Below are 26790 nucleotides of genomic sequence, written 5' to 3'. Positions count from 1 at the left end.
GAAAAATGAAAAAAAAAAAAAGAGAGAAACCATTTGCTTGTGAAATATGTGGACCCAAGTTTTCGTGGCGTTCGTATTTTTAAAAAACATATGCAAACACACATCAGTTAGATCCTCAAGTCCGAAATAAGCCCCCAAAACAAAATTATTGCAAGAAACCAGCTCGCAATTGCGGTCATCTCAAATGGTTTTATGTATTATTGCCTGGTTTTTATTATAGTTCAAATCTGATATCGAATACAGCAAACAACACCATCACCGATGCCTTGTCCGTTCTTATTTGCTATTTGTCATTTTTTTGTCTTTGTCTACTTTCTTAGTTGTATGGCCAATCAGCAGCCAACGATCGGCCCTGCAACAATATCATAAAACACTTTGATTTATTATACTGATGAGGATGTGAATATTTGCAGCTTCTTTTGTATTGATCTTTTGCAGATGTTATTGGATTATACGATAAATATGGATCAAGAAATATTTAACTTCTTCTTCTCACACCTGAGCAGATGTGCAGGTGCCTATCAATATTCACTTAACACAGTACAAAGACGTGCAGTTTTGGCGAACTTGTTTATGGCCTGCGATGAAAGCCAGGTAAGCAAAAAAAAAAAAAAAAAAGAAAAGAAAACGCACATATGTAGGGGTGCTTCAGATGTAAACAAATAAACTCTTACAAAAGCTTTTTTCCCAGAATTGCCCCCTCCCCCTGTTGAGCAATGCAGCATTTCTCGCCAATGGAACACTGATCTGCTGGGATGTTTCATGATTGAATACAACATGGTAGCCTTCAAGTCCAATGTAAACAAGTTCTTGTTGAAGCGTCCCCATAAATAATCAAATTCTACCTAATTTACACCGTTAAAAATTACTACACTACCATCTTACATTCATTAACCCTTATCCTTGAATGACCTTCGGGCCTTGATAAATGGTGACTCCCAAGTAATAAAAAACAAAAAACTCCACTCAAATGACCTGGAAGTATGGACCACCTAGGACTACCCTGAACTATACCTTAGCCTGACAGATGTAAGATAAACGTGAAATTTGAAGTTTTAAATTTTATTTTGTTTAAATTTTATTTTGTTTAAATTAATATTAATCAAACAATATTCCATACATAAGCGAATGGTGGCCTTATAGAGGCACAGGATACTTTGAGGCGTTAGTAGCTTCTAGCATGGTAGAGAGAACCTACCTTTTTTGCAGCGGTCCTGGCAATGTTCTCAATGTAATTGTTCCAATTCATGTTTCCTGTTAACGTTAGGCTGAGGAGTTTAAAAGATGTACTTTCAGATAAAGAGTCTTCGGCCATTGCTATTGGTGGTAGAGAAGGTTTCTTGTAATTATTGAAGAAAACAAGTTTTATCTTTGCAGCATTGAATGTGACCATCCATTTTTGTCCACATTCTACTACAGATTGGAGGTCTTCCTCTAGTGTTTCTGCCATTTCCTTAGATATGTGTTCATTTGTTTTCCTGTCGTGTCTGTTATAGAGCATGGTGTCATCAGCATATATACCCATCTCACAGACAATTTAATCAGAGAGGTTATTTATGAATATTAGGACTAATAAAGGTCAAAGGATTGACCCCTGAGGTACTCCCGCATTTATATCATATTGTTTAGATCGGTTAAGACAACCTGGATTTTTCACTTACTTAAGAAGGATACTCCTTCAATTTGCATGGACAAAATTTTGAGCAGGTTTTTGTTTTTTACTTAAGAAGGATACAGATCTGAAAGAATACTATTTAGGGAATTGGGCAGCCTGATGTTTCTTTGTTTTTTTTTTTTACATGAGGGTCACCACTTATCAAGGCCCGAAAGCCACTCAGGGATAAGGGTTATTGCGTGTACAGTAATCATTGAAATAGTATTGTAGTAATCATTAGTATTGGGAGTTTTGATAGAGTGTCTTACTTAAGGGGGCGGTTTGTCAGGAATTTGTTTATGTTGGACTTAAAGACGTCCAAATTTTAGTCAGGTGGGAAACGGGCAAGCGGCAGAGAGTTCCACTGGCGTGTAGTTCTAAGAAAGAAGCTTTGCTCATGGAATCTACGTTTGGATTTAGGCACAGATAAAGAGTGGGGAAAATTATTGACAGTAGTTTCAGCCAGACGGGTGCTTCTCGTGAAAGATTGGCGAGGGGGGGGACGAGGGATTGGAGCTCAGACGAGCGCCTGCCATGGAAATAACGATAAAACAAAGACAGGCTCGCAACGCCTCTCCTGTGGGAGAGAGGTTGCAGGGAAGAGAAAAGGGCATCCCCCACTAAACCATGAAGTCTATTTTGTACTCTGTCAAGCAGGATAGGCTGTCAAGGTTGTCTATTTATATTACACTTGAATTTCTGAACGTCAGTACAGTCAGGGAAGCTGGAGGGAATTACAAAGTGCAGCAGTCTGAGAAAAAAAGCTATTCGAGTAGAAGGCTTTACGGCATCTAGGGATCTCTACAGTGTAGGGGTGGGATTTTGCTGCTTGTCGGGTTTATCGAGTGTGTTGTCGTCGAGGGGTTCTGTGAGAGTATTATGATATTAGTCTTTGAAAAAAATTTTATAAGTTTTTTTTTTTGCAAAAAAATAGATTACCATTTGACCAATTTCCTGTTTTTCTAGCAAACACCACAAATAATGTAATATAATATATTGTGCATATTTTTTTTTTTTACACAGTGATCACCACTTATCAAGGCCCGGAAGCCACTCAGGGATAAGGGTTATTGCAAGTAGATTACGTTAGTGTGGAGATTTGATGAAGTGTTTACTTAAGGGGGTGGTTCATTAGGAATTTGTTAACATTGAACTTGAAGACATCCAAGTGGTAGTCCGGTGGGAAGCAGGCAGACGGAACAGAGTTCCACAGGCGTGCAGTTCTAAGAAAGAAGCTTTGTTCATGGAATCTGCGTTTTGATTTAGGCACAGATATAGAGTGGGGGAAATTTTTCACAGTGGATTCAGCTAGACGGGTGTTTTTCGTGAAAGATTGGCGAGGGGGGACCAGAGATTGGAGTTCAGACGAGCACCTGCCATGGAAATAACGATAAAACAAGGATAGGCTCGCAACGTCTCTTCTGTGGGAGAGAGGTTGCAGGGTAGAGAAAAGGGCATCCCCCTCTAAGCCACGAAGTCTATTTTGTACTCTGTCAAGGCAGGATAGGCTGTTTTTAGCAGCTCCTGCCCAGATATGGCAGCAGTATTCCATCCTTGGACGTACTTGGCTTTTATATACAAGGCTCGTTCCAAAAGTAAAGCCTCCTATTTTTTTTACTCAAAAAGTTGGAGAGCTACAAAGACAGGAGTGGTACCATTTAAAACGAGCAATGTTTTGTATTTAAAAATTTATTTTCCTACGCAGTCACCAGCATTATCGATGCACTTTTTCCAGCGATGAAGGATGCCCCAGTCATAAAAATCTAGAACGCGCTTGTGTCACTCACATCTCTGTCACTACCCTGAAATCTCTGCTTCTGACACACGTACAAGATGGGTGTTGCTTTCCTAGGGTCTCATACTGTCAATATCTGCAACAGAGAGATGAAACTTTCAGGTCATGAATTCATAAGTTCAGTCATTATAACTATACAATTCACAATTCCCTCTGATCCATTCGGGTGGAATAAAAATAGAAGACATTACTTTCGGAATGCTCCTCCACATATATACATATATATATATATATATATATATATATATATATATATATATATATATAAAATGAAAATTACAATCGAATTTACCAAAATGATACAAGATGGTAAAATTAAAGTAAATTATAAATATTAAAGAATTAATATTTATAAAATTATCTCAAATACTTCTGCATGCAAAATCCGATCCCGCATTTTGCTAATTCCTACCCTCTGATGAGAAGGAAAGTATTTCTTCGAAACTCCGCGGATTAAGGACTATCCATTTATCTAGTGTTTCCTTTTCAAATTAAATATGTTTTTGACTCATTTCAAAGTGATTTTAACATATTTCATTAACTGTTTGCTCATAGTATAAGCTCTATTTCCTATTTGGTTTTATCGAGCTTTTATATCTGGCTGAGATAATTTTATAAATATTAATTCTTTAATATTTATAATATACTTTAATTTTACCATCTTGGGTCATTTTGGTAAATTTAATTGTAATTTTTATTTTATATTTATATATATATATATATATATATATATGTATAAATTTTTTTTTTCTGTAAAAAATATATATTTTTTATAATTCTGAGAAAATAATATCTTTGCTCGTTTTTGAGAAATAATAAAACCGAAAAATGACTGAGTTGACTTGACTACATGGTTTGGTTTATCCGCTTTTTCCATTCATCACGTAGTTTGAACGTTTTCGCTTTATCTACCAGGAAGTACACAAGTTATCTGTTTTTTGTTTTATTTTACTTCAGTCGAAGTGCTCAGAAGTCAAGGGGCCCACTACCTGGGGCTAACACTTGAAGTCTATATGAGATACATAGATATTCGAATCTTCCATTAAAGTTCTTTATCTCTCAAGCACTGAGTTAGTAAAGAAATTGAGAACATAATTTTCCTCTCCCCAATTAACCATTTTTATATATTGTAGTATATCTTTTATTTTGGTCTCTTGGTCTTACTGGATTCTAGGACAAGAATTTATCTAGTCTGGTGGAGTATCCAGCTTCGTGCTATTACTTGAGGTAATATCACTTGGAGAAGGTGCACCATTCCTCGGAAAAGCTGTGGGTTAACCGTAGTGAGGAGATCTTATTTGGGCAGCGAATACTATGTGATTTTGAATATTTGGTCAGGGTTTACTTCTATGGAAAAAGTATCCTTATGCCAAATTGCTCTAGCAAACCCCTGTACAGAGAGACCTTAGACACTCGAGGATAGTGTCTAGTAGGCATTCAAGTTCTGTGCACACACACACGTGTGTATGTAATTATATATATATATATATATATATATATATATATATATATATATATATAGTCGGCTCGCACTCGTGTCCGAGTACTGAGTCCCATCGTTTGTTACTAGTCTCATATATATATATATATATAGATATATATATATATATATATATATATATATATATACATAACTACTTCATTTACTCACATAAAATTAATATACGAAAGTATAGATTTATGCGTAAACTTTAAGTATTTACTTCAAAAGTGCTCAATACGTAGGTAGAGCTAGTTAGTAATTTATTAAGTATATATGGCGATTAAGCTACACTGAATATTCGGCGTTTCATCCACTCTAGGATTCGTCAGGCTTAACGCCGAATATTCAGTGTAGCTTAATCGCCATATATATTTTATAAATTACTATATATATATATATATATATTAGATGTTATTTGTTTTTGCGATACGTTTTGAATGAATTCAATTATTTACGAAATGCATTTTTACCTAAATGCGAGTTGGGAATAATTTTCCCTTTAACCAATTTGGTACCCCCACGGGGGAAACGGCGGATATATTGCCTTTAAAATATAATATAGTATATATATTTTAAAAATTATATTTTCAAATAAAAATATATATACATCTCCTTTATAAGCTAATAAAATATATATATATATAAATATTTGTTTTTGTTCTTTTTCACATTTCCCACATTTTTTTCACATTTGTTCACACGTTTTTTTAACAGACATAAACATTTTACAATTTATGACTATCATAAATTGTAGTTTTATCTAATGCCTCAAATCATGACAACAGGGCCATTGCCAGCACCCTCAAAATGCAAATCCGGACTGTTCAACTCTTGAGGGCACAGCTCAACAAAGTGTTCAGCCACGGTTATGGTCTTTGCTGCAGTTTCAAGTGAGAGCCACATCAGGCCACCTCACATCTTCAAAGTCGGCTTGAAAGTCAACACCCATGTGGATGTGTTGAAGAGTGTGGGTATCCCTTGGTACAATCAGGTGGCTGCTGGCAGACTCTGGGTATGGCAGCAAGAATCAGCAGCAACCCACAATTCCAAAGAGACCTGGCTTGGCTTAAGGAGTGCTACGACTTTGTAGCTTTCTCTCACTAGCTCCCACACACTTCCCCTGACTTGAACCCGCTGGACTATTCCATTTTGTTATACATTGAGAACAGCACCAACATGACCTCCCTCAAGACTAAAGCCAGCCTGATCGCTGCCATCCACCGAGTATTCGTGGAGTTCTTGCTGGTGCTTGCGGAAAAGGTATACTTCCAGTTCTGAATGCGTATTGAGGCGGGGATCGAGGCGGGGATCGAGGCGGAAGGCAGCTACATTGAATAGATGTTAAAAAACGCCTTCAGCAAATTCATCGCCACCAGAACACAAGATTTTTACATTACTTGTTTTGTGTTATTTCTTATGGTGCTTATTTCGATCAATAAATTTTGTTTGAACTAAATTTAAAAGTTAAAACCTGCAAGAACTTTCTTGTCAACATGATATCTAAAAAAATCTTTTATAAAATCAACAGTAGTTTCTCTGCAGTGCAATGTAAACTACAATGTATTATTATGGACTAAGTCACTGCGAGGAGGCATGTGGAGCTTCCTCCATGTGCACCATGATGGGTTCTCAGTTAGAGCAGACAATCAATCGATCTGATTGAAAATTAGACGATTACAATGATTTTGGTGACAATAAAAATATGCTATATATATATATATATATATATATATATATAAAATTTTAGTTATTCAATGAATTTAAAAATTTATGACATGAAATGTTTGAGTTTCAGATCCAAAGATTTTTATTATTCTATGTAAGACAAAGAATACATTTGAAATATTATAACTCCTTATCCTATAGGATTTCGATGTCTACCATCTCTTCAGAGGAGAAAATATTAGCAAATAGTTATAATGGTTTACACCTTATTTGCTAAAGTCAGTGAGACATGCCTACTTCATGTATATATATATATATATATATATATATATATATATATATATATATATATATATATATATTTAAAGGAGATTAGAATAATAGTCTAAAGAGCTAAGTGTATTTTAATGTAATAGTGAAATTACTAGTTTAATTAAAATACAGGAAATGCTCGTTGTAATTTAGATATATAATAAGCTCGATAGTTAAATGTCCTAGAGCTAATTCAATATTAAGTAATGTGATTTATAATTTAAAAGTTTTAAAATTTTTAAAATTTAAAAATCAAAATTTAATTAAATTAAAAATCAGTTTCATAAGAAGGAACAACAACAAAGTCAATTATCTGTACGATCGTTTCGGAAATCCGTGCTTTTTATTTGTGGTATACATGAAGTCACGTAGAATAATTATACATAGTTTTTTTGGTAAGCACGGTCTCCTCATCAGCAAATTTAGGAGGATTTTTATTGAATTGAAAAGACACCAAAAATAAACCTAGCATTAAAAGTAAGGCAGATGAATCTGAAAAATTGAAGTTAAAAGGTTTGGATATAAAATTTATAAGAAAATTAATAAGGAAATTGGTATAGGTTAGAGATAGAAATGAGTAGAAAAAATATATATATTTTTGAATTTACATAATAAATTTGATTTAAAAATATATATATAATTACCTTTTGGTTTTCCTTTTTTTTGAAATCAGGAACTGTATTTAAAGTAGTCATTTAGATGTTTGCTATAGCTTTTTATTTTATTGAATGATGAATTTTAAAAGGGCGACGCTCGTGCAGTAAATTGTTTCCGTTAGCGTATTTGATTTAGAGACGCTACAGTTAATATCTATAGAGAGAGAGTTTTTTTTTTTTTTTTTTTTTTTTTTTTTTTTTGCAAGTTTTTAAGGGGAGATAATTGTCATGGCTTTATTTATTATTTGATTTACGAGTCTAAGGGCGGTAATTGGTTTAACTTAATTTATTAAAAAAAAAAAAAAAAAAAAAATCTATTTTTACTAATGAGTAATTTTTAATGATTTAAGGTGGTTTATATTTATTAAATTTAAACCAACGTTTATGATTACACGATAGAAGCTTGTGTCTTGAATTTACTAGTTTGGTTGTGCTTTTTATATCTTCATATTTTAAAATTTTTACGGTTTCTTTTGTACATAATGTACAAAATTTATCTCCTGGTTTATATGATTTGCAAGTCTCAATTATTTGCCATTTTAAGTTGAAAGAAATATTGCTATTTTTTAGTTGCCAAATATAGTTGGATAGAGTAGTTTGGTTTGATAGAGAGTTATTTTTAAAAGAATGTTTGTGCGTTGAAATTCTATGTTTTATTGGGCCAGATGTGGAACCAATATATATTACCTCTTGATTATTATGATTATTTTCCATTAGGTCTATTGTTGGATTATAATGTGGTGGGTTGGTTAATAATTGATCGGTAGATTGATTTAAGTTGGTGTTATTATTTAATTCGGTAGTTGAGTTATGGCTGTTGATAGGTTCTTGTATATTTGGAGTTTTTGATACTGTGCAGCTATAGATAACATTTTTAATTTTACATGAGCCTTGTAGGGGACATTTATTTTTTCTTCTACAGTTACAGTCCGATGTATTTTGTATAGTTGCATTTTGTAGTTTATTAATTTTATTATTATTAGAGCTAATTATTTTCTGATGAAGGTTAGGCATAGTAGAGTAAGAGACTTTAATTGTGTTCTTATTGAAAATCTTATTATATCTATGGGGGGCTTTAAAGTTCTTATCTAATATTTTAAAAAATTCTCTAGCTATGTTTGTTTCTAGGTTTTTGGAATACGGGGGGTTGAACCATAGGATCTCCTTGTGTCTATTCTTACGTTTGCGGGTTTTAGTTTGTTGTTTATTTATATTATTATCTAATATTTGTAGTTTGGTTTTATCTTTTTTTGTCTCCTGGTTATTTTTCTTAACTCGTATACGGGAAGACATTGCCATATTATATGTTATTACGCTTTTAATAGGTTTATTTTTAATGCAGTTTATGTTTCTATCATTTTCATTTATGAATTTAATTTGTGAATTATATCCAGAGTTTTTAAGGGCTTCATTATAGTATTTTTCATTTTTGGTAAATATTGATTTAGTAGAAGACAGTCTAGAAATTCTTAGAGCGATATTGGGAACTATTGATTTTAATATTGATTTAGGGTGGTTTGATTGATTGTGGACATATAGAAGTGATTGGTTAGGTTTATGGTATGGTTCAAAGGTAGAATTTTCAAGATTTAAGGTTATGTCTAAGAAATTAACAATTTTTTTATTAGGGTCGATTTTTATACTAAGTCCATAATTTAGACTCGTAAATCAAATAATAAATAAAGCCATGACAATTATCTCCCCTTAAAAACTTGCAAAAAAAAAAAAAAAAAAAAAAAAAAAAAAAACTCTCTCTCTATAGATATTAACTGTAGCGTCTCTAAATCAAATACGCTAACGGAAACAATTTACTGCACGAGCGTCGCCCTTTTAAAATTCATCATTCAATAAAATAAAAAGCTATAGCAAACATCTAAATGACTACTTTAAATACAGTTCCTGATTTCAAAAAAAGGAAAACCAAAAGGTAATTATATATATATTTTTAAATCAAATTTATTATGTAAATTCAAAAATATATATATTTTTTCTACTCATTTCTATCTCTAACCTATACCAATTTCCTTATTAATTTTCTTATAAATTTTATATCCAAACCTTTTAACTTCAATTTTTCAGATTCATCTGCCTTACTTTTAATGCTAGGTTTATTTTTGGTGTCTTTTCAATTCAATAGAAATCCTCCTAAATTTGCTGATGAGGAGACCGTGCTTACCAAAAAAACTATGTATAATTATTCTACGTGACTTCATGTATACCACAAATAAAAAGCACGGATTTCCGAAACGATCGTACAGATAATTGACTTTGTTGTTGTTCCTTCTTATGAAACTGATTTTTAATTTAATTAAATTTTGATTTTTAAATTTTAAAAATTTTAAAACTTTTAAATTATAAATCACATTACTTAATATATATATATATATATATATATACCTCAGAATAAAATGATCTAACAATCAACTGGTATGGAAACCTGTGATTATAAGTCTTACAAGATATTACTGGCAGTAATATTCTATAAATACTATCCCAACTAAATAAAAATTGCTCGATATACAAGATAGAGCAAATAAATCAAAGTTTATTCATTCAATAAATTTAAAAATTTATGACGTGAAATGTTTGAATTTCAAATCAAAAGATTTTTATTATTCTATTTAAGACAAAGAATACATTTGAAATATTATAGCGCCTTATCCTATAGGATTTCGATGTCTACCATCTCTTCAGAGGAGAAAATATTAGCAAATAGTTATAAAGGTTTGCACCTTATTTGCTAAAGTCAGTGAGACATGGAAAATAATATATTGAAAATTTGGCCTTTCTAACGCTTGTCAGATTGGCCTTTTTGGGGCTAAATTTGGCCCTTTTTATGCTCTTGCATGGAACCGTGGTTTTAGCCGCCATTTTTTTTTTTTAATTTCTAATATATATATATATATATATATATATATATATATATATATATATATATATATATATATATATACATGTGTTTGTGTGCACATTATATTTTGCTAGATTCAAACCAAAGTATATTTCTCTCACGTTTTTTTTTTTTTTACAAGCTCGGAGTGTTGGATCGTCACCGTGTTTTATCTTTGCTGGAGATGTTCTGGTCAAACACAACCAACGATATAAGGGCAGTTCTCAATGATCCTACGAGATGTAAGTGTCTGAAATTTTATAAATATAAACAGGTTTCAATATGAAAATTTGAAAGTCATTACACAGTCATATTCATTTTTTTCAATATCAAAATTTGAAAGTTATTACACAGTCATATTCATTTTTTTTCAATATTAAAATTTGAAAGTCATTACACAGTAATATTCATTTTTTTTTATATAAAAATTTGAAAGTAATTACACAGTCATATTCATTTTTTTTAATATAAAATTTGAAAGTCATTACACAGTCATATTCATTTTTTTTATATTAAAATTTGAAAATCATTACACAGTCATATTAATTTTTTTCAATATTAAAATTTGAAAGTCATTACACAGTCATATTCATTTTTTTCAATATCAAAATTTGAAAGTCATTACACAGTTATATTCATTTTTTTCAATATCAAATTTAAAAATCATTACACAGTCATATTCATTTTTTTTAACATTAAAATTTGAAAGTCATTACATAGTCATATTCATTTTTTTCAATATCAAATTTGAAAGTCATTACACAGTTATATTCATTTTTTTCAATATCAAATTTAAAAGTCATTACACAGTCATATTCATTTTTTTCAATATCAAATTTAAAAGTCATTACACAGTCATATTCATTTTTTTCAATATCAAATTTAAAAGTCATTACACAGTCATATTCATTTTTTTTAATATCAAAATTTAAAATCATTACACAGTCATATTCATTTTTTTCAATATCAAAATTTGAAATCATTACACAGTCATATTCATTTTTTTCAATATCAAAATTTAAAATCATTACACAGTCATATTCATTTTTTTCAATATCAAATTTAAAAGTCATTACACAATCATATTCATTTTTTTCAATATCAAATTTAAAAGTCATTACACAGTCATATTCATTTTTTTCAATATCAAAATTTAAAATCATTACACAGTCATATTCATTTTTTTCAATATCAAATTTAAAAGTCATTACACAATCATATTCATTTTTTTCAATATCAAATTTAAAAGTCATTACACAATCATATTCATTTTTTTATATCAAATTTGAAAGTCATTACACAGTCATATTCATTTTTTTCAATATCAAAATTTGAAAGTCATTACACAGTCATATTCACTTTTTTCAATATTCAAATTTTAAAGTCATTACACAGTCATATTCATTTTTTTTAATATCAAATTTTAAAATCATTACACAGGCATATTTATTTTTTTCAATATAAAATTTTAAAGTCATTACACAGTCATATTCATTTTTTTCAATATCAAATTTGAAAGTCATTACACAGTCATATTCATTTTTTTTAATATCAAATTTGAAAGTCATTACACAGTCATATAAATTTTTTTCAATATCAAATTTGAAAGTCATTACACAATCATATTCATTTTTTTTATATAAAAATTTGAAAGTCATTACACAGTAATATTCATTTTTTTTATATAAAAATTTGAAAGTAATTACACAGTCATATTCATTTTTTTTAATATCAAATTTGAAAGTCATTACACAGTCATATTCATTTTTTTTATATTAAAATTTGAAAATCATTACACAGTCATATTAATGATTTTGGTGACAATAAAAATATGCTATATATATAAGTAAATTTTTGGTACAGCAGAATAGAAGGAGAAATTTCAGAGGAAACATAATTTAATTTAAATACCAAAAAAAAACAAGAAATGGGCAGGTGAAATTAAAATTTTCCCTAAGGCCTTATCGTCTGACCCTCTAAGAGGAAACGTCAGAATGATAGATTAAAAACTAAGAAAACGAATGAGGGAAGAGGGGAATTTTGGTTACAGTTGGAAGAACAGTGGAGAAAAAAAAAAAAAAAAAAAAAAAAAAATCTCACTGTTCAGGTGGTTTTAAATCAATGAATATCTCCAACTGATGTCTAAGAATCTTTTGTCTACACAGGCTAGGTCGAGAGTTGTTAATAACTAACGCCTTTTGCCAACGTAGTCAGCTCCACACTGACAAACGAATTTATAAACCATTCAAAAGAACTCTGTTGTTTATAAATTCGTTTGTCAGTGTGGAGCTGACTACGTTGGCAAAACGTCCCAAAGATTAGAAATGAGAATATCCCAACATATCCCTCGGGATATTCGACTACACCAGGTTTCGAGAGCATCCGGGCACTCCCAGGCTCATGAGTCTGCCATTGGCGATCACCTGTTGAGTATAAATATATGTGCCGATCAATATTCCGATGGGTGGTTTTCTGTTTTATACAGTGCTAGGTCGAACTATCATCTCAATATCATTGAGGCGTTAGTTATTAACAACTCTCGACCTAGCCTGTGTAGACAAAAGATTCTTAGACATCAGTTGGAGATATTCATTGATTTAAAACCACCTGAACAGTGAGATTTTTTTTTTTTTTTTTTTTTTTTTTTTTTTTCTCCACTGTTCTTCCAACTGTAACCAAAATTCCCCTCTTCCCTCATTCGTTTTCTTAGTTTTTAATCTATCATTCTGACGTTTCCTCTTAGAGGGTCAGACGATAAGGCCTTAGGGAAAATTTTAATTTCACCTGCCCATTTCTTGTTTTTTTTTTGGTATATATATATATATATATATATATATATCAAATTTTAGTTATTCAATGAATTTAAAAATTTATATCAAATTTTAAAATCATTACACAGTCATATTTATTTTTTTCAATATAAAATTTTAAAGTCATTACACAGTCATATTCATTTTTTTCAATATCAAATTTGAAAGTCATTACACAGTCATATTCATTTTTTTCAATATCAAATTTTAAAGTCATTACACAGTCATATTAATTTTTTTCAATATAAAATTTTAAAGTCATTACACAGTCATATTCATTTTTTTAATATCAAATTTGAAAGTCATTACACAGTCATATTCATTTTTTTTAATATCAAATTTTAAAGTCATTACACAGTCATATTAATTTTTTTCAATATAAAATTTTAAAGTCATTACACAGTCATATTCATTTTTTTCAATATCAAAATTTGAAAGTCATTACACAATCATATTCATTTTTTTAATATCAAATTTGAAAGTCATTGCACAGTCATATAAATTTTTTTCAATATCAAATTTGAAAGTCATTACACAGTCATATTCATTCTTTTTTAATATCAAATTTTAAAGTAATTACACAGTCACATTCGTTTTTTTCAATATCAAATTTGAAAGTCATTACACAGTCATATTAGTTTTTTTAAATATCAAATGTTAAAGTCATTACACAGTCATATTCATTTTTTTAATATGAAATTTGAAAGTCATTAAACAGTCATATTCATTTTTTTTAATATACAAAATTTGAAAGTCATTACACAGTCATGTTTATTTTTTTCAATATCAAAATTTAAAGTCATTACACAATCATATTCACTTTTTTCAATATTCAAATTTTAAAGTCATTACACAGTCATATTCATTTTTTTTAATATCAAATTTTAAAATCATTACACAGTCATATTTATTTTTTTCAATATACAATTTTAAAGTCATTACACAGTCATATTCATTTTTTTCAATATCAAATTTGAAAGTCATTACACAGTCATATTCATTTTTTTTAATATCAAATTTTAAAGTCATTACACAGTCATATTAATTTTTTTCAATATAAAATTTTAAAGTCATTACACAGTCATATTCATTTTTTTCAATATCAAATTTGAAAGTCATTACACAGTCATATTCATTTTTTTTAATATCAAATTTGAAAGTCATTACACAGTAATATTAATTTTTTTCAATATAAAATTTTAAAGTCATTACACAGTCATATTCATTTTTTTCAATATAAAAATTTGAAAGTCATTACACAATCATATTCATTTTTTTAATATCAAATTAGAAAGTCATTGCACAGTCATATAAATTTTTTTCAATATCAAATTTGAAAGTCATTACACAGTAATATTCATTTTTTTTATATAAAAATTTGAAAGTAATTACACAGTCATATTCATTTTTTTTAATATCAAATTTGAAAGTCATTACACAGTCATATTCATTTTTTTTATATTAAAATTTGAAAATCATTACACAGTCATATTAATGATTTTGGTGACAATAAAAATATGCTATATATATATATATATATATATATATATATATATATATATATATATATATATATATATATATATATATATATATATCAAATTTTAGTTATTCAATGAATTTAAAAATTTATATCAAATTTTAAAATCATTACACAGTCATATTTATTTTTTTCAATATAAAATTTTAAAGTCATTACACAGTCATATTCATTTTTTTCAATATCAAATTTGAAAGTCATTACACAGTCATATTCATTTTTTTTAATATCAAATTTTAAAGTCATTACACAGTCATATTAATTTTTTTCAATATAAAATTTTAAAGTCATTACACAGTCATATTCATTTTTTTAATATCAAATTTGAAAGTCATTACACAGTCATATTCATTTTTTTCAATATCAAATTTGAAAGTCATTCCACAGTCATATTCATTTTTTTTAATATCAAATTTTAAAGTCATTATACAGTCATATTCATTTTTTTTCAATATAAAATTTTAAAGTCATTACACAGTCATATTCATTTTTTTCAATATCAAATTTAAAAGTCATTACACAGTCATATTCATTTTTTTTAATATCAAATTTGAAAGTCATTACACTGTCATATTAATTTTTTTCAATATAAAATTTTAAAGTCATTACACAGTCATATTCATTTTTTCCAATATCAAAATTTGAAAGTCATTACACAATCATATTCATTTTTTTAATATCAAATTTGAAAGTCATTACACAGTCATATTCATTTTTTTCAATATCAAATTTGAAAGTCATTACACAGTCATATTCATTTTTTTTAATATCAAATTTGAAAGTCATTACACAGTCACATTCGTTTTTTTTAATATCAAATTTGAAAGTCATTACACAGTCATATTCATTTTTTTCAATATTAAAATTTGAAAGTCATTACACAGTCACATTCATTTTTTTTATATAAAAATTTGAAAGTAATTACACAGTCATATTCATTTTTTTTTATATAAAAATTTGAAAGTAATTACACAGTCATATTAATTTTTTTCAATATCAAATTTGAAAGTCATTACACAGTCATATTCATTTTTTTTAATATCAAATTTTTAAGTCATTACATAGTCATATTCATTTTTTTAATATTAAAATTTGAAAGTCATTACACAGTCATATTAAATTTTTCAATATTAAAATTTGAAAGTAATTACACAGTCATATTCATTTTTTTATATCAAATTTGAAAGTCATTACACAGTCATATTCATTTTTTTATATCAAATTTGAAAGTCATTACACAGTCATATTCATTTTTTTCAATATTAAAATTTGAAAGTCATTACACAGTCATATTCATTTTTTTTAATATCAAAATTTGTAAGTCATTACACAGTCATATTAATTTTATTTAATAACAAAATTTGAAAGTCATTACACAGTAATATTCATTTTTTTCAATATGAAAATTTGAAAGTCATTACACAGTCATATTCATTTTTTTCAATATAGAAATTTGAAAGTCATCACACAGTCATATTCATTTTTTTCAATATAAAAATTAAAAAGCCATTACACAGTCATAACCACCAGTGGAGAAACGAATCTTCTCTCTTGTAAAGTGACTGTTTTGTTTGGATTTTAAATTCAAACGCTCAAAGTTTAACCAATTCCGTTACATGTTCAAGGGAAGTAATTCTGTTTTTTATTTATCTATAGATTTTCTGATCAAGGGGACGTAATTCAAAATTCTGTTTAAATTGGTTATGGCAGATAAATAAATAATTCAATATTTTTTTTATTGATATATATTTTTTATTTACCTGAATTTTTTTTTTTTTTAATTGTGGATGGTATTTATTGCATAGGTCCTTTCGAGGTCCATCATATGTGGAGAAACAAAGTTTCTGATCAAGGGGACGTAATTTTAAATTCTGTTTACTATGGTTGTACCTATTTACTATGCCTCCCCACGGGACAGAGTTAGACACCAGGGTCGTTTTTTAACGTGGAGAAAAGGTACAAAAATAAAAATTGTCTCAGTCGTGAAGGATTTCTCCTCCACCGAAAGAGAACAAGAAAATGAAGTGCAGCATCTGAAGAACAGATACTACACTTTGATTTTTTTATTTATTTGCTTCCCCACTGAGCAAATTAGGCAGGAGGCCGTTTTTTAATGTGGAGATAGGGGGAAGGGGGAGGGAAAGGGGGATCCAGCTCCCGAGAGGAGGGAAGTGGGAGCTGGATTAGAAACTGTTGGTATGAAGGGTTGCCCCTTCAGTGACCAAGGTCAGATATGTGGGGTTACCCCCACATATGGTCTTTGCTAGTCATAGCTGGTCTGTGCTAGTCTTAGCTTTGCAGCATCTGTCGGAACATTGTATTTATTTGCTTCCCCACTGAGCAAATTAGGCACAAGGCCGTTTTTTAATGTGGAGAGAGAGGGGGGGAGGGAAAGGGGGATCCAGCTCCCGAGAGGTGGGAAATGGGAGCTGGATAGTAACTGTGGTCGTAGGGTGACCCCTACCTTGACCAAGTTCAGATATGTGGGGTTACCCCCACATATGGTCTTTGCTAGTCATAGATGGTCTTTGCTTGCAGCATCTGCCGGAACAGATGGTATTTATTTGTTCCCCCACCGAGCAAATTAGGCACAAGGCCAATTTTTAATGTGAGGAGTGAAGGGGAAATGGGGACCAACTCCCCGGGGAGTAGGGGAGCTGGATAGTGACAATTGGTATGAAGAGTTGCCCCTACATTGACCAAGGTCTTATATGTGGGGTCGCCCCCACATATGGTCTTTGCTTGCAGTATCTGCCGGAACAGATGGTATTTATTTGCTCCCCCACCGAGCAAATTAGGCACAAGGCCGATTTTTAAAGTGAGGAGTGAAGAGGAAATGGGGACCAACTCCCCGGGGAGTAGGGGAGCTGGATAGTGACAATTGGTATGAAGGGTTACCCCTACATTGACCAAGGTCTTATATGTGGGGTTGCCCGCACATATGGTCTTTGCTTGCAGTATCTGCCGGAACAGATGGTATTTGTTTGCTCCCCCACCGAGCAAATTAGGCACAAGGCCGATTTTTAATGTGAGGAGTGAAGGGAGGGGGAAGGGAAAAAGGGGACCAGCTCCCGAGAGGTGGGAAATGGGAGCTGGTTAAAGGTCAGGCATGTGGGGTTGCCCCCACATCTGGTCTTTGGTAGTCATAGCTAGTCATAGCTTGCAGTATCTGCCGGAACAGATGGTATTTATTTGCTCCCCCACTGAGCAAATTAGGCACAAGGCCGTTTTTAATGTGAGGTAAAAACCAGCTCCCCTAAAAGGGGTCACTCTGGTTACCAAAAATAATAATTGTCCCAGTATAGAGGGTTTCCCCTCCATTGACTGGTACAAATTATCTTAAGTGCAGTATCTGCCGGAACAGATGATATTTATTTGCTCCCCCACCGAGCAAATTAGGCACAAGGCCGATTTTTAATGTGAGGAGTGAAGGGAGGGGGAAAGGGAAAAGGGGACCAGCTCCCGAGAGGTGGGAAATGGGAGCTGGTTAAAGGTCAGGCATGTGGGGTTGCCCCCACATCTGGTCTTTGCTAGTCATAGCTTGCAGTATCTGCCGGAACAGATGGTATTTATTTGCTCCCCCACCGAGCAAATTAGGCACAAGGCCGATTTTTAATGTGAGGAGTGAAGGGAGGGGGAAGGGAAAATGGGGACCAGCTCCCGAGAGGTGGGAAATGGGAGCTGGTTAAAGGTCAGGTATGTGGGGTTGCCCCCACATCTGGTCTTTGCTAGTCATAGCTAGTCATAGCGTGCAGTATCTGCCGGAACAGATACTACACTTTGATCTTGACCAAACTGACCGTTGTTGTTTAAATGTTTTTTTTATTTATCTATAGACATATGATCAGGGAAGTAATTCTAAATTCTGTTTACATATGGTCAAATCCAAGGGAAAACATTATATCTATTTATTCACTAATTTGTTTAGATTATGTAGTTGTTAGGTAGGCATTTTTTTTCTTTTTTTTTTTTCTTGCTGTTATATGAATTATCACTGAGACCATATTACCACCAAAACATCGTCATTCTTCAAACATGCATCCATAGGTGTATCAGAATTTTTGTAGGAATTTTTGACACCCCTAACACGAAACTGCGAATAAAATATAAAAATCTCGTAATTTCTCTGTTAAAAGTGGGTTGTTTATTTTCTTTATGGATTATACTTCCAAAAATTTCTTTAATAGAAATATTTTTTTTTTTTTAAAAAACAATAATGAATTTTACGAACTCAATATTTTTCAATTTTTAAACTTTAAAAATCTATCAAAAATTTTCTATTGATTCTATTTTTACGATATTTTCAGGGTCAATGTGAAATTTTATGTTCTTTCCAATAAACCGAATATAATATTTTAGACAAACGTTTTTTTTTAATTCACGCCCCCCCTTTTCAAGTGTTTATTAAAAAGTAAATAATTAATTTACTCACCGAAAAGTAAATAATTAATTTACTCACAAATTGAAGAGAAAAGGTCAATAAATAATATATTCAAATTTAAAACAAAAAAAAACAAAAAAACGTAGTGTTTTTTAGAATTTTACCTGTAAAGTTTGAAGTTTAAAACCTTTTTTTTAAACCACGTTATTTGTTTTTTCTTTGTTTTTTTTTTAATGGAACCTTTGTCCTTGCGCCTTTAATTGAAAAAAAAAAATTAGAGCTTGAATTACATTTTTCGAGGAGTTATAAGCTTGGAAAGACACTTGGAAATTCACGCCTCCCATTTTGAAATGTCTATTAAAAAGTAACTAATTAATTTATGTACCAAAGTCTTATATATCACAAATTGAAGAGAAAAGGTCAATAAATGATATATTCAAATTTAAAACAAAACAAAAGTACTGTTTTTTAGAAATTTACCTGTAAAGTCCGAAGTTTAAAACCTTTTTTTTTTTAAAAAAAAAACACGTTGTTTTTTTGTTTTTTAATGAAACCTTGGTCCTTGCATTGAAAAAAAAATTAGGGCTTGAATCACATTTTTCGAGGAGTTATAAGCTTGGAAAGATGGGGTGGAATTATTCACTATTTTCACGAAATTTCTGACACACCTAATTGCATCCATAATCCAGACAAAAACATAAAAGTGAAAAAATTAGCAAATTATAGGAATCAGGGAAATTGCAGATGAAAATAATCAATACTGATTGAAAAATTAAAACGAAAAATTGATAGTAAAATAGAAAAATTTAACATATTTCTAATACACTGCGTATCAAATTATTAACGAGTTTACATTTTTTAATATTTAAGTAACGAGTGAATAAAAATCCATGAAACTTTGAGAAAGTGCTTACAATACTATTCAGCAACTCCAGTCAGAAAATAAAAGTATTTAAAGCAGTATTAGCGAAATTATGGCAAAAGATAAGAATATCTGTTGATTTCAGTGTGTCAAGTTATTAACGAGGTTGAGAAAAAAAAAACAAAAAAAACACACACACAATATACCCATAACTTGTTTATTGAAATAATTTTCAAACATTAAATGAACTAGGAAAAAATGCTTAGAACACAATAACTACATAGCAATTTCTACGTTGACACAATTAGTAGGGGATATGCGATCTTTTTTTATGAATGACTTGTAAAAAACGTTGGTCCACAGAATTAGTCAAATTTGTGATTTTGTCAACAGCTATTCCTCGCGATACCTCTTTGAGAGCATCCCACAACTCATCTTTCATTCAACAATTACGATGGCAAGTTGTTTACATTTATGGCCCGGGGTTTTTTTTTTGGTTGGTTTATAGATGGAGAAGGGGTGAAGGAAATGAGGCCATAGAGGTCACAACAAAGAATACATTTAATTGACAACGTTTGAAATATGTAGAATCTGACTCCATGCAATTAAGGACAGACGAATATTGAAGGTTGAGAACCGGTTTTATTTATTAATGACAGTTTTAATTAGAAGAGGTAAAGTGTTCGTAGGATGTTTGTAGGTGTGTATGCATTGATAAGGAATGAACTTTTGTAGGCTTGCATGATTTAACAAAGAATGAATGTTCGTAAGCGTACTTATCTTTTCGGACGACGGGGGTGGTAAGTGGGTGGCCGGTTGTGCTACTTCGGTGATATGTGTCCTGGCTTTTAACTTGAAAGCGGCGACTTCTTTCATCAACAACTAGCAGCACGGCGTCTTCGCCTCCTGTGTTTTTCTCCTTCTTTTTCTTTTTCTTTGGTTTGTTTGAATTAGACATTGTTTAGAATTGAAGGCGTCTTGGCCCATAACATGAGAGCATAGTCGGCTTCAGTTCACTGGTGCGTTATTTCTTTTTCTTCTTCATCTCCTTAGGTCGGGTGGGAGAATGTCCGTGCGTTCACTGACGCAGCTGGGTGAATCTCCTCTTCTTCTTTTCTTTTTCTTCTTCTTCATTTCTTTAGGTCGGGTGGGAGAATCCGTCCATGCGTTCACTGACGCAGCTGGGCGAATCTCCTCTCTTTTCTTTCTGGTCCCTTCATTTTATAGTGGCAAACCGGCTCCCAGCGACTGTGATATTTTAGGCCTTTATTTTAGGCGCGGAACTCTGCCATTGGTTGATAATTCTTTTGTGGTTATCTTATTTTTCTTTTTTCAAACGGAAGCGATGTGTGGAGCCATGTGCAAAAGACGATTTTTTATTTTGTCTCTTATGCTGGAGACATTAGCATCAGATTGGCTGCCAATTCACATCATGTTCCCACACATTGCACAGAGGAGTACGAAAATTTTACAATATGCGCAGCTCAGCATTGCCAATGTTTCTGAAGCTTTTGATACAAAACTACCGGTAAGTTTCTGAAATTGGTAAAAAAATGTTATCTCGTTAATAATTTGACACGCAGTGTAAAGACACAAACAGACTAACTACTTTCCTTATACGGTTCTATAGACGCATGTTTGAAGAATGACGATGCTTTGGTGGTAATACTGTCTCAGGGATAATTCAGGAATCAGCGCTGACCCACAAGTCTGAAGAGACCCAGGCTTGGCTTCAGAAGGAATGTTACGGCTTTGTACTCTTCTCTCACTGGCCCCCTTCTACCCTGACCTGAACCGGCTGGACTACTTTGTTTGGTCATACATCGAGAACATCACCAACATGACCTCTCACAACACTAAAAGTCAGTCTGACTGCTGCCATCCATCGAGTATTCGCCAAGCTCTCACCAGCGCAGGTGGATGCTCACAGTTCTAGACCTGTATCGAGGTGATGACGGAGGCTGAAGGCGGCTACATTGAATAGACGTCAGCTCTACTACATAATCAAGTTACCTGAATAGATGTTGTCAATAAAAGTTTTTTTTTTTACACGGTGGTCACCACTTATCAAGGCCCGGAAGCCACTCAGGGATAAGGGTTATTGCAAGTACAGTACGTTAGTGTAGTGTTGTTGGTCCTCCGATTTATTGGAGAGGGACCTATGTTTTCAATGACTCAAAAGAGGTCAAAAATACCCCCAAAATGGCCAAAAATGATACTTTTTTGCCCCATAATTTTTGATCCATCCATTCGATTTTTCTGTGGAGACCATTGTTTTCAATTTAAATCCAGTATGGGTGACCCTGGCAAAATTCTGGTTCGCATTCCTTTGGGACTTTTTAGTACTATGAGCACCCTTTTTTGTTTTCTTTAGGGCGACAAATTTATTGTTGAACCCTGTAATGGGAGAGTTCAAAACAACCTACAACCAGGCCGGTGTTTGTTTTATGGTCATAAGAACAGAAATATATGAGTCTCTCTTCAAAACTCAAAAATAAATATTTGAACAAACAAAAATTTTTAAAATGTAGAAAATGAACCTTGGGTTTGCTTTCAGCGGCCTCGTAACTCCAGCCTCCCTTATTTTCAGTTTTCAAATTCGATGAGCGATGTTTCTGACAAAGGGGGAAGAATTGCTGTTTTCTGGGTTGGAATATATCCATCTAACATTTATCGCAAGTTTTTCACCTAGAAATAGATATTTTTCTTCTTTTTTTTTTCTAGCTGTTTATATCAAGTGGCTTCATGCCTTGTCTGAATCGATTTCAATAAAACAAAATTTTTTTGATATGATGAATGTGTATTTTTGAGATGAGGATTGATAATTATTATTTTTTGTATTATTTGGGTTATTGTGCTCATCTTGGTTGGTTTTTCTACAACATCTCTGCTGATGCAATCACCCCGGATACTATTGGTGGATAGCGAAAAAATGTTTGCCCTCTCCCCCGCTTTCCCAATCAACATAGTCATTGGAAATTCCAAACTCAAATAGCGCCAAGTCCATTTCTTTTTCTTTTTTTTTTTTTTTTTTTTTGATAAATCCACGTCCAATTCTTTTATTTATTTATTTATTTTTTAATAAATCCAGGTCCATTTCTTTTTTTTTTTTTTTTCTTAATAAATCCAGGTTCATTTCTCTTTTTTTTTTTTTTTTTTTTTTTGTTTTTTAATAAATCCAGGGCCATTTCTTTTTTATTTTTGATACGATGAAGGTATACCTCAGAGATGAGGATTGATATTTTTTTTGCACCAAAAAGAAAAAAAAAAACATTTTTTTAATTACATTAATCCCTGAAATCTGAAATATAAGTGGACTCAGCAGTTTCTGCAAAAAAAAAAAAAAAAAAAATTTAATTACATTAATCTCTGAAATCTTCAGATTTCAGAGATTAATGTAATTTAAGAATTTGTGGACTCAGCAGTTTCAGAAAAAAAAAAGAAAATTTTTTTAATTACATTAATTCCTTAAATCTGAAATACAAGTTAACTCAGAAGTTTCTGTAAAAAAAACCCCAAAAAACCTTAAACTATATCCAGTGGTGAGGCCCCAGCTTGCGGGCTTTGGGGAGTGTGGAGCCACCCTTTAATTACCATTGCTCCCAGGTCCACTCTGACCCGGAGTGGTAGTACCTGTTAGGGTCCCAACTATGGGTTGAATAGAAACTGACTTGAAAAAAACAAATATTCTATTAAAAATTTTTCTTCAAAATCACTGGATTCAGCATTAAATAACCTGAAAAGGGTTGATATGCCGTAAAACAAAAACAACCAACCAACTTTTAAACCAACGCATTTTAGGTGAAAACATTATCATGTACTTACGTGTCATGTCGAAATTAGTATAAATTACAAAAATTACAAACAATGATATTATATATTATTTTATTATTAGAATCCTTTGAGATGAGTAATTTGTGTATTTATTGTCCTGTAGATACAGGCGTGGAGTCTCTATGGTTCCAGGTGAGCCTTGTCTGAAGATAGCGGTTTCAATCCTATCCAAAACAGGTTAGAGGATTAGTTGGTCAAAAACGTGGAACAATTACATTGAGAGCATTGCCAGGCTGCTGTGAAGAAGTAGGCTCTCTCTACCGTGCTAAAAAGCTACTAACGCCTGAAAGTATCCTGTACAAGGCCACCATTCGCCCATGTATGGAATATTGTTGTCATATTTGGGCTGGTACATCTGCTACTAGTCTCTTGCTCCTAGACAAGGTTCAAAAGAGAGTCGCCAACCTGATAGGTCTTGAACTGTCATCCAAGCTTCAACCTCTGTCCCATCAACGAAATGTTGCATCCTTTTACCTGTTCTACAAGTACTTTAACGGTGAATGCCCTGACAAACTGCAAGCACTTATACCCCCTCGACGTAAATACCCCCGACAAACCTGACAAGCAGCGAAATCCCACTCCTTCACAGTATGCAGAAATATAAATTTACTAATTTAGCTGATAAAAATTCATTTAGATTGGTGATCTTTTAAACCAATGCATTTCAGGTGAAAACATTATCACATACTTACGTGTCATGTCGAAATTTATGACACTATGGTGTCATGAAGGCATGCAGCGAGGTGCATATTGTGGTGAGAGGGGGTGTTTGACCGGGCGGGATGGGGTGAAGGAGTGTAGAGAAATGCAAAACTTTAGCTAGGAAAATAAGACCAACTGTCGATATGTCATTATGGCCCTATTAAATGCAAAGCAGATGTTATATTGTCTCAGAAATGGAGACAGATTTGGAATTATCTACGATATGTCAAAAGAGATGGTCGTATTAGAAGTGACATTAGATAATAAAGGACCACACACAGTGCTGGGCAAAGACAAACCCCTGGGGACTGCCAATAGATATCAGTGTGGGAAACACCCCCCCCTCTCCCAGGAAAGGGAGAGAGAGAGAGGTGTTGAGTGGACAAAACGAAGGGTAAGCTCTGAGAGGAAGAAAGAAAGGATGTTTGTAACCACTCTCTGAAGGAGAGGTGGGAGAAAAGGGGTTGGATTTAGAACAAGGAATTCTAAACAGAGAGTAGAGTCGTAGCCAGCAAACTGAACGGCTGGGCTGGCCAAGTGCTCCCAACCTGGAAGCCCTCAGGGGCTGATGTTATGATGTTAACTAGCCTGTGTTAATGGGAAATCTGTGATTTTACTGGTCTGGTCTTACATCGTTTCACTGCTATAGTCAGACAGTAGCTGTTATGAAGTAATGAAATTAATAAATATTGTTATAAACCAGAGTTCTGTTTGTTTGTGGTGAGGACTCTTCATTTTGCAGCAAGCCGCAAGGACCAGCGGAGTGATTGATGTACCCGGAGACTACCTACACAGGGTAGGAGACGATTTGGTCAAGAGGCAAAGCGCCCCACCATGAAAACACAGCGGGTGAAGACGATCAACGGGGCAATTTGTGACGGGACCATGTACGTTTGAAAGAACACCTGTCATCTCGGGTGCAGTCCGACGAGGTTAGCGACACCCAGTGTGGTTGGTGCGGTATCGGTCTCGTTATAATTAGTATAAATTCCAAAAATTACAAATAATGGCTTTAGTATTATTGGAATCCTTTGAGATGAGTAATTTGTATTAGTTATTATCCTGTGGATACAGGCGTTGAGTCTTTACGGTTCCAAAGATAGCAGCTTTAATCCTACCTAAAGCAGGATAGAGGGTAACTTGTCTAAAACCGTGGTGAGACAACAACAACTATGGAAGGCAGTAATTACTGAAGTAATTACGAGACTCAGCATTCCTATCTCGTCACGGTTAACCATCTGAAGAAGGCCAGAGGATTAGTTGAGCGAAACGTGGTCAGATGACAACAACTACGAAACGCAATAATCACTGGGGATACAGTTACGAAACTCAGCACTCCTATCCTGGCATGGTTAACCACCAGAGGAATAGTGGGCCAAAACGTGGTGGAACAATGACAACTATGAAGATAAAGGTAACAGTCCGCAAATCTTCTATATATCTATAAAAACAGAGATGTGTGTGCCACAGACGATTTCTGATTGGTTAATCCAATAATCACATCTCCTAAAAAACTATGGTTCGTAGGCTCTTAATTTTACCATAAAATATTATGGCTTTATTTATTGTCCATCTTGGAAGGGTTTAATTTTTTTCTAACTTGTTTATTTACAAATTAAAAAAATACGAATCTTACACAATCTTACAATCCAACCTACGACATCCACAGCCGCCATTCTGCTAGCCGCAGACACGTACACAACACGAAAACAATGTTTTGAAAATCTAGCAAAAATTAATTTTCCTGAAATTTTTCAATATTTAAAAATAAATTATGCCGGCTGATAAAATTTTTAAACTTTTTTTAAAGCTAGAAAGATAAAATTTAAAAATACTTATTTTTATGTAAAACGCGCGTTCCCTCTTGGTCTTTTCATTTCGGGTTTGTATTACTGTACACATAGATTCGAAAAAGGTGTCAAAAAACAAATATATAACAAATAAATGTTATCAAAGGCAAGATAAGTTACTTTTCTACCAAACTTCGTGTTTTTATTCAATGTAACACATTTATTCAGCTCGAAAAACGGGTGTGTATTACTGTACACATAGATTCGAAGAAGTTGATAAGATACGAAACAAAACACGCGCACACACGCACACACACTCACGTCCACTACCGTCCTTGGCTACGTCACGTTGTTATGGCAACACGATAAATACACAGTAAATTTGATTTTCTTCATTTCTACGTCTTTACATTTCG

The 26790-nt window shown here is 32.2% G+C and overlaps 1 protein-coding gene across 1 annotated transcript in view; it reads left to right on the top strand.

The window, feature by feature from the left end:
* The window catches only part of LOC145270909 (EF-hand calcium-binding domain-containing protein 5-like), a 205353-nt gene that overhangs the window by 26442 nt on the left and 152121 nt on the right, over positions 1 to 26790 (top strand). Inside the window, exons 5-6 of the mRNA XM_080126458.1 lie at positions 439 to 594; positions 10598 to 10697. Of these exons, the coding sequence (XP_079982584.1) occupies positions 439 to 594; positions 10598 to 10697 (256 nt within the window). The remainder of the gene's footprint in view (positions 1 to 438; positions 595 to 10597; positions 10698 to 26790) is intronic.

The sequence above is a fragment of the Euprymna scolopes genome, chromosome 46 (assembly GCF_053919585.1).
Source record: "Euprymna scolopes isolate OS-2025 chromosome 46, ASM5391958v1, whole genome shotgun sequence".
In the NCBI taxonomy this organism is placed as follows: domain Eukaryota; kingdom Metazoa; phylum Mollusca; class Cephalopoda; order Sepiida; family Sepiolidae; genus Euprymna; species Euprymna scolopes.
This window is presented reverse-complemented; position numbering and strand designations above follow the sequence as displayed.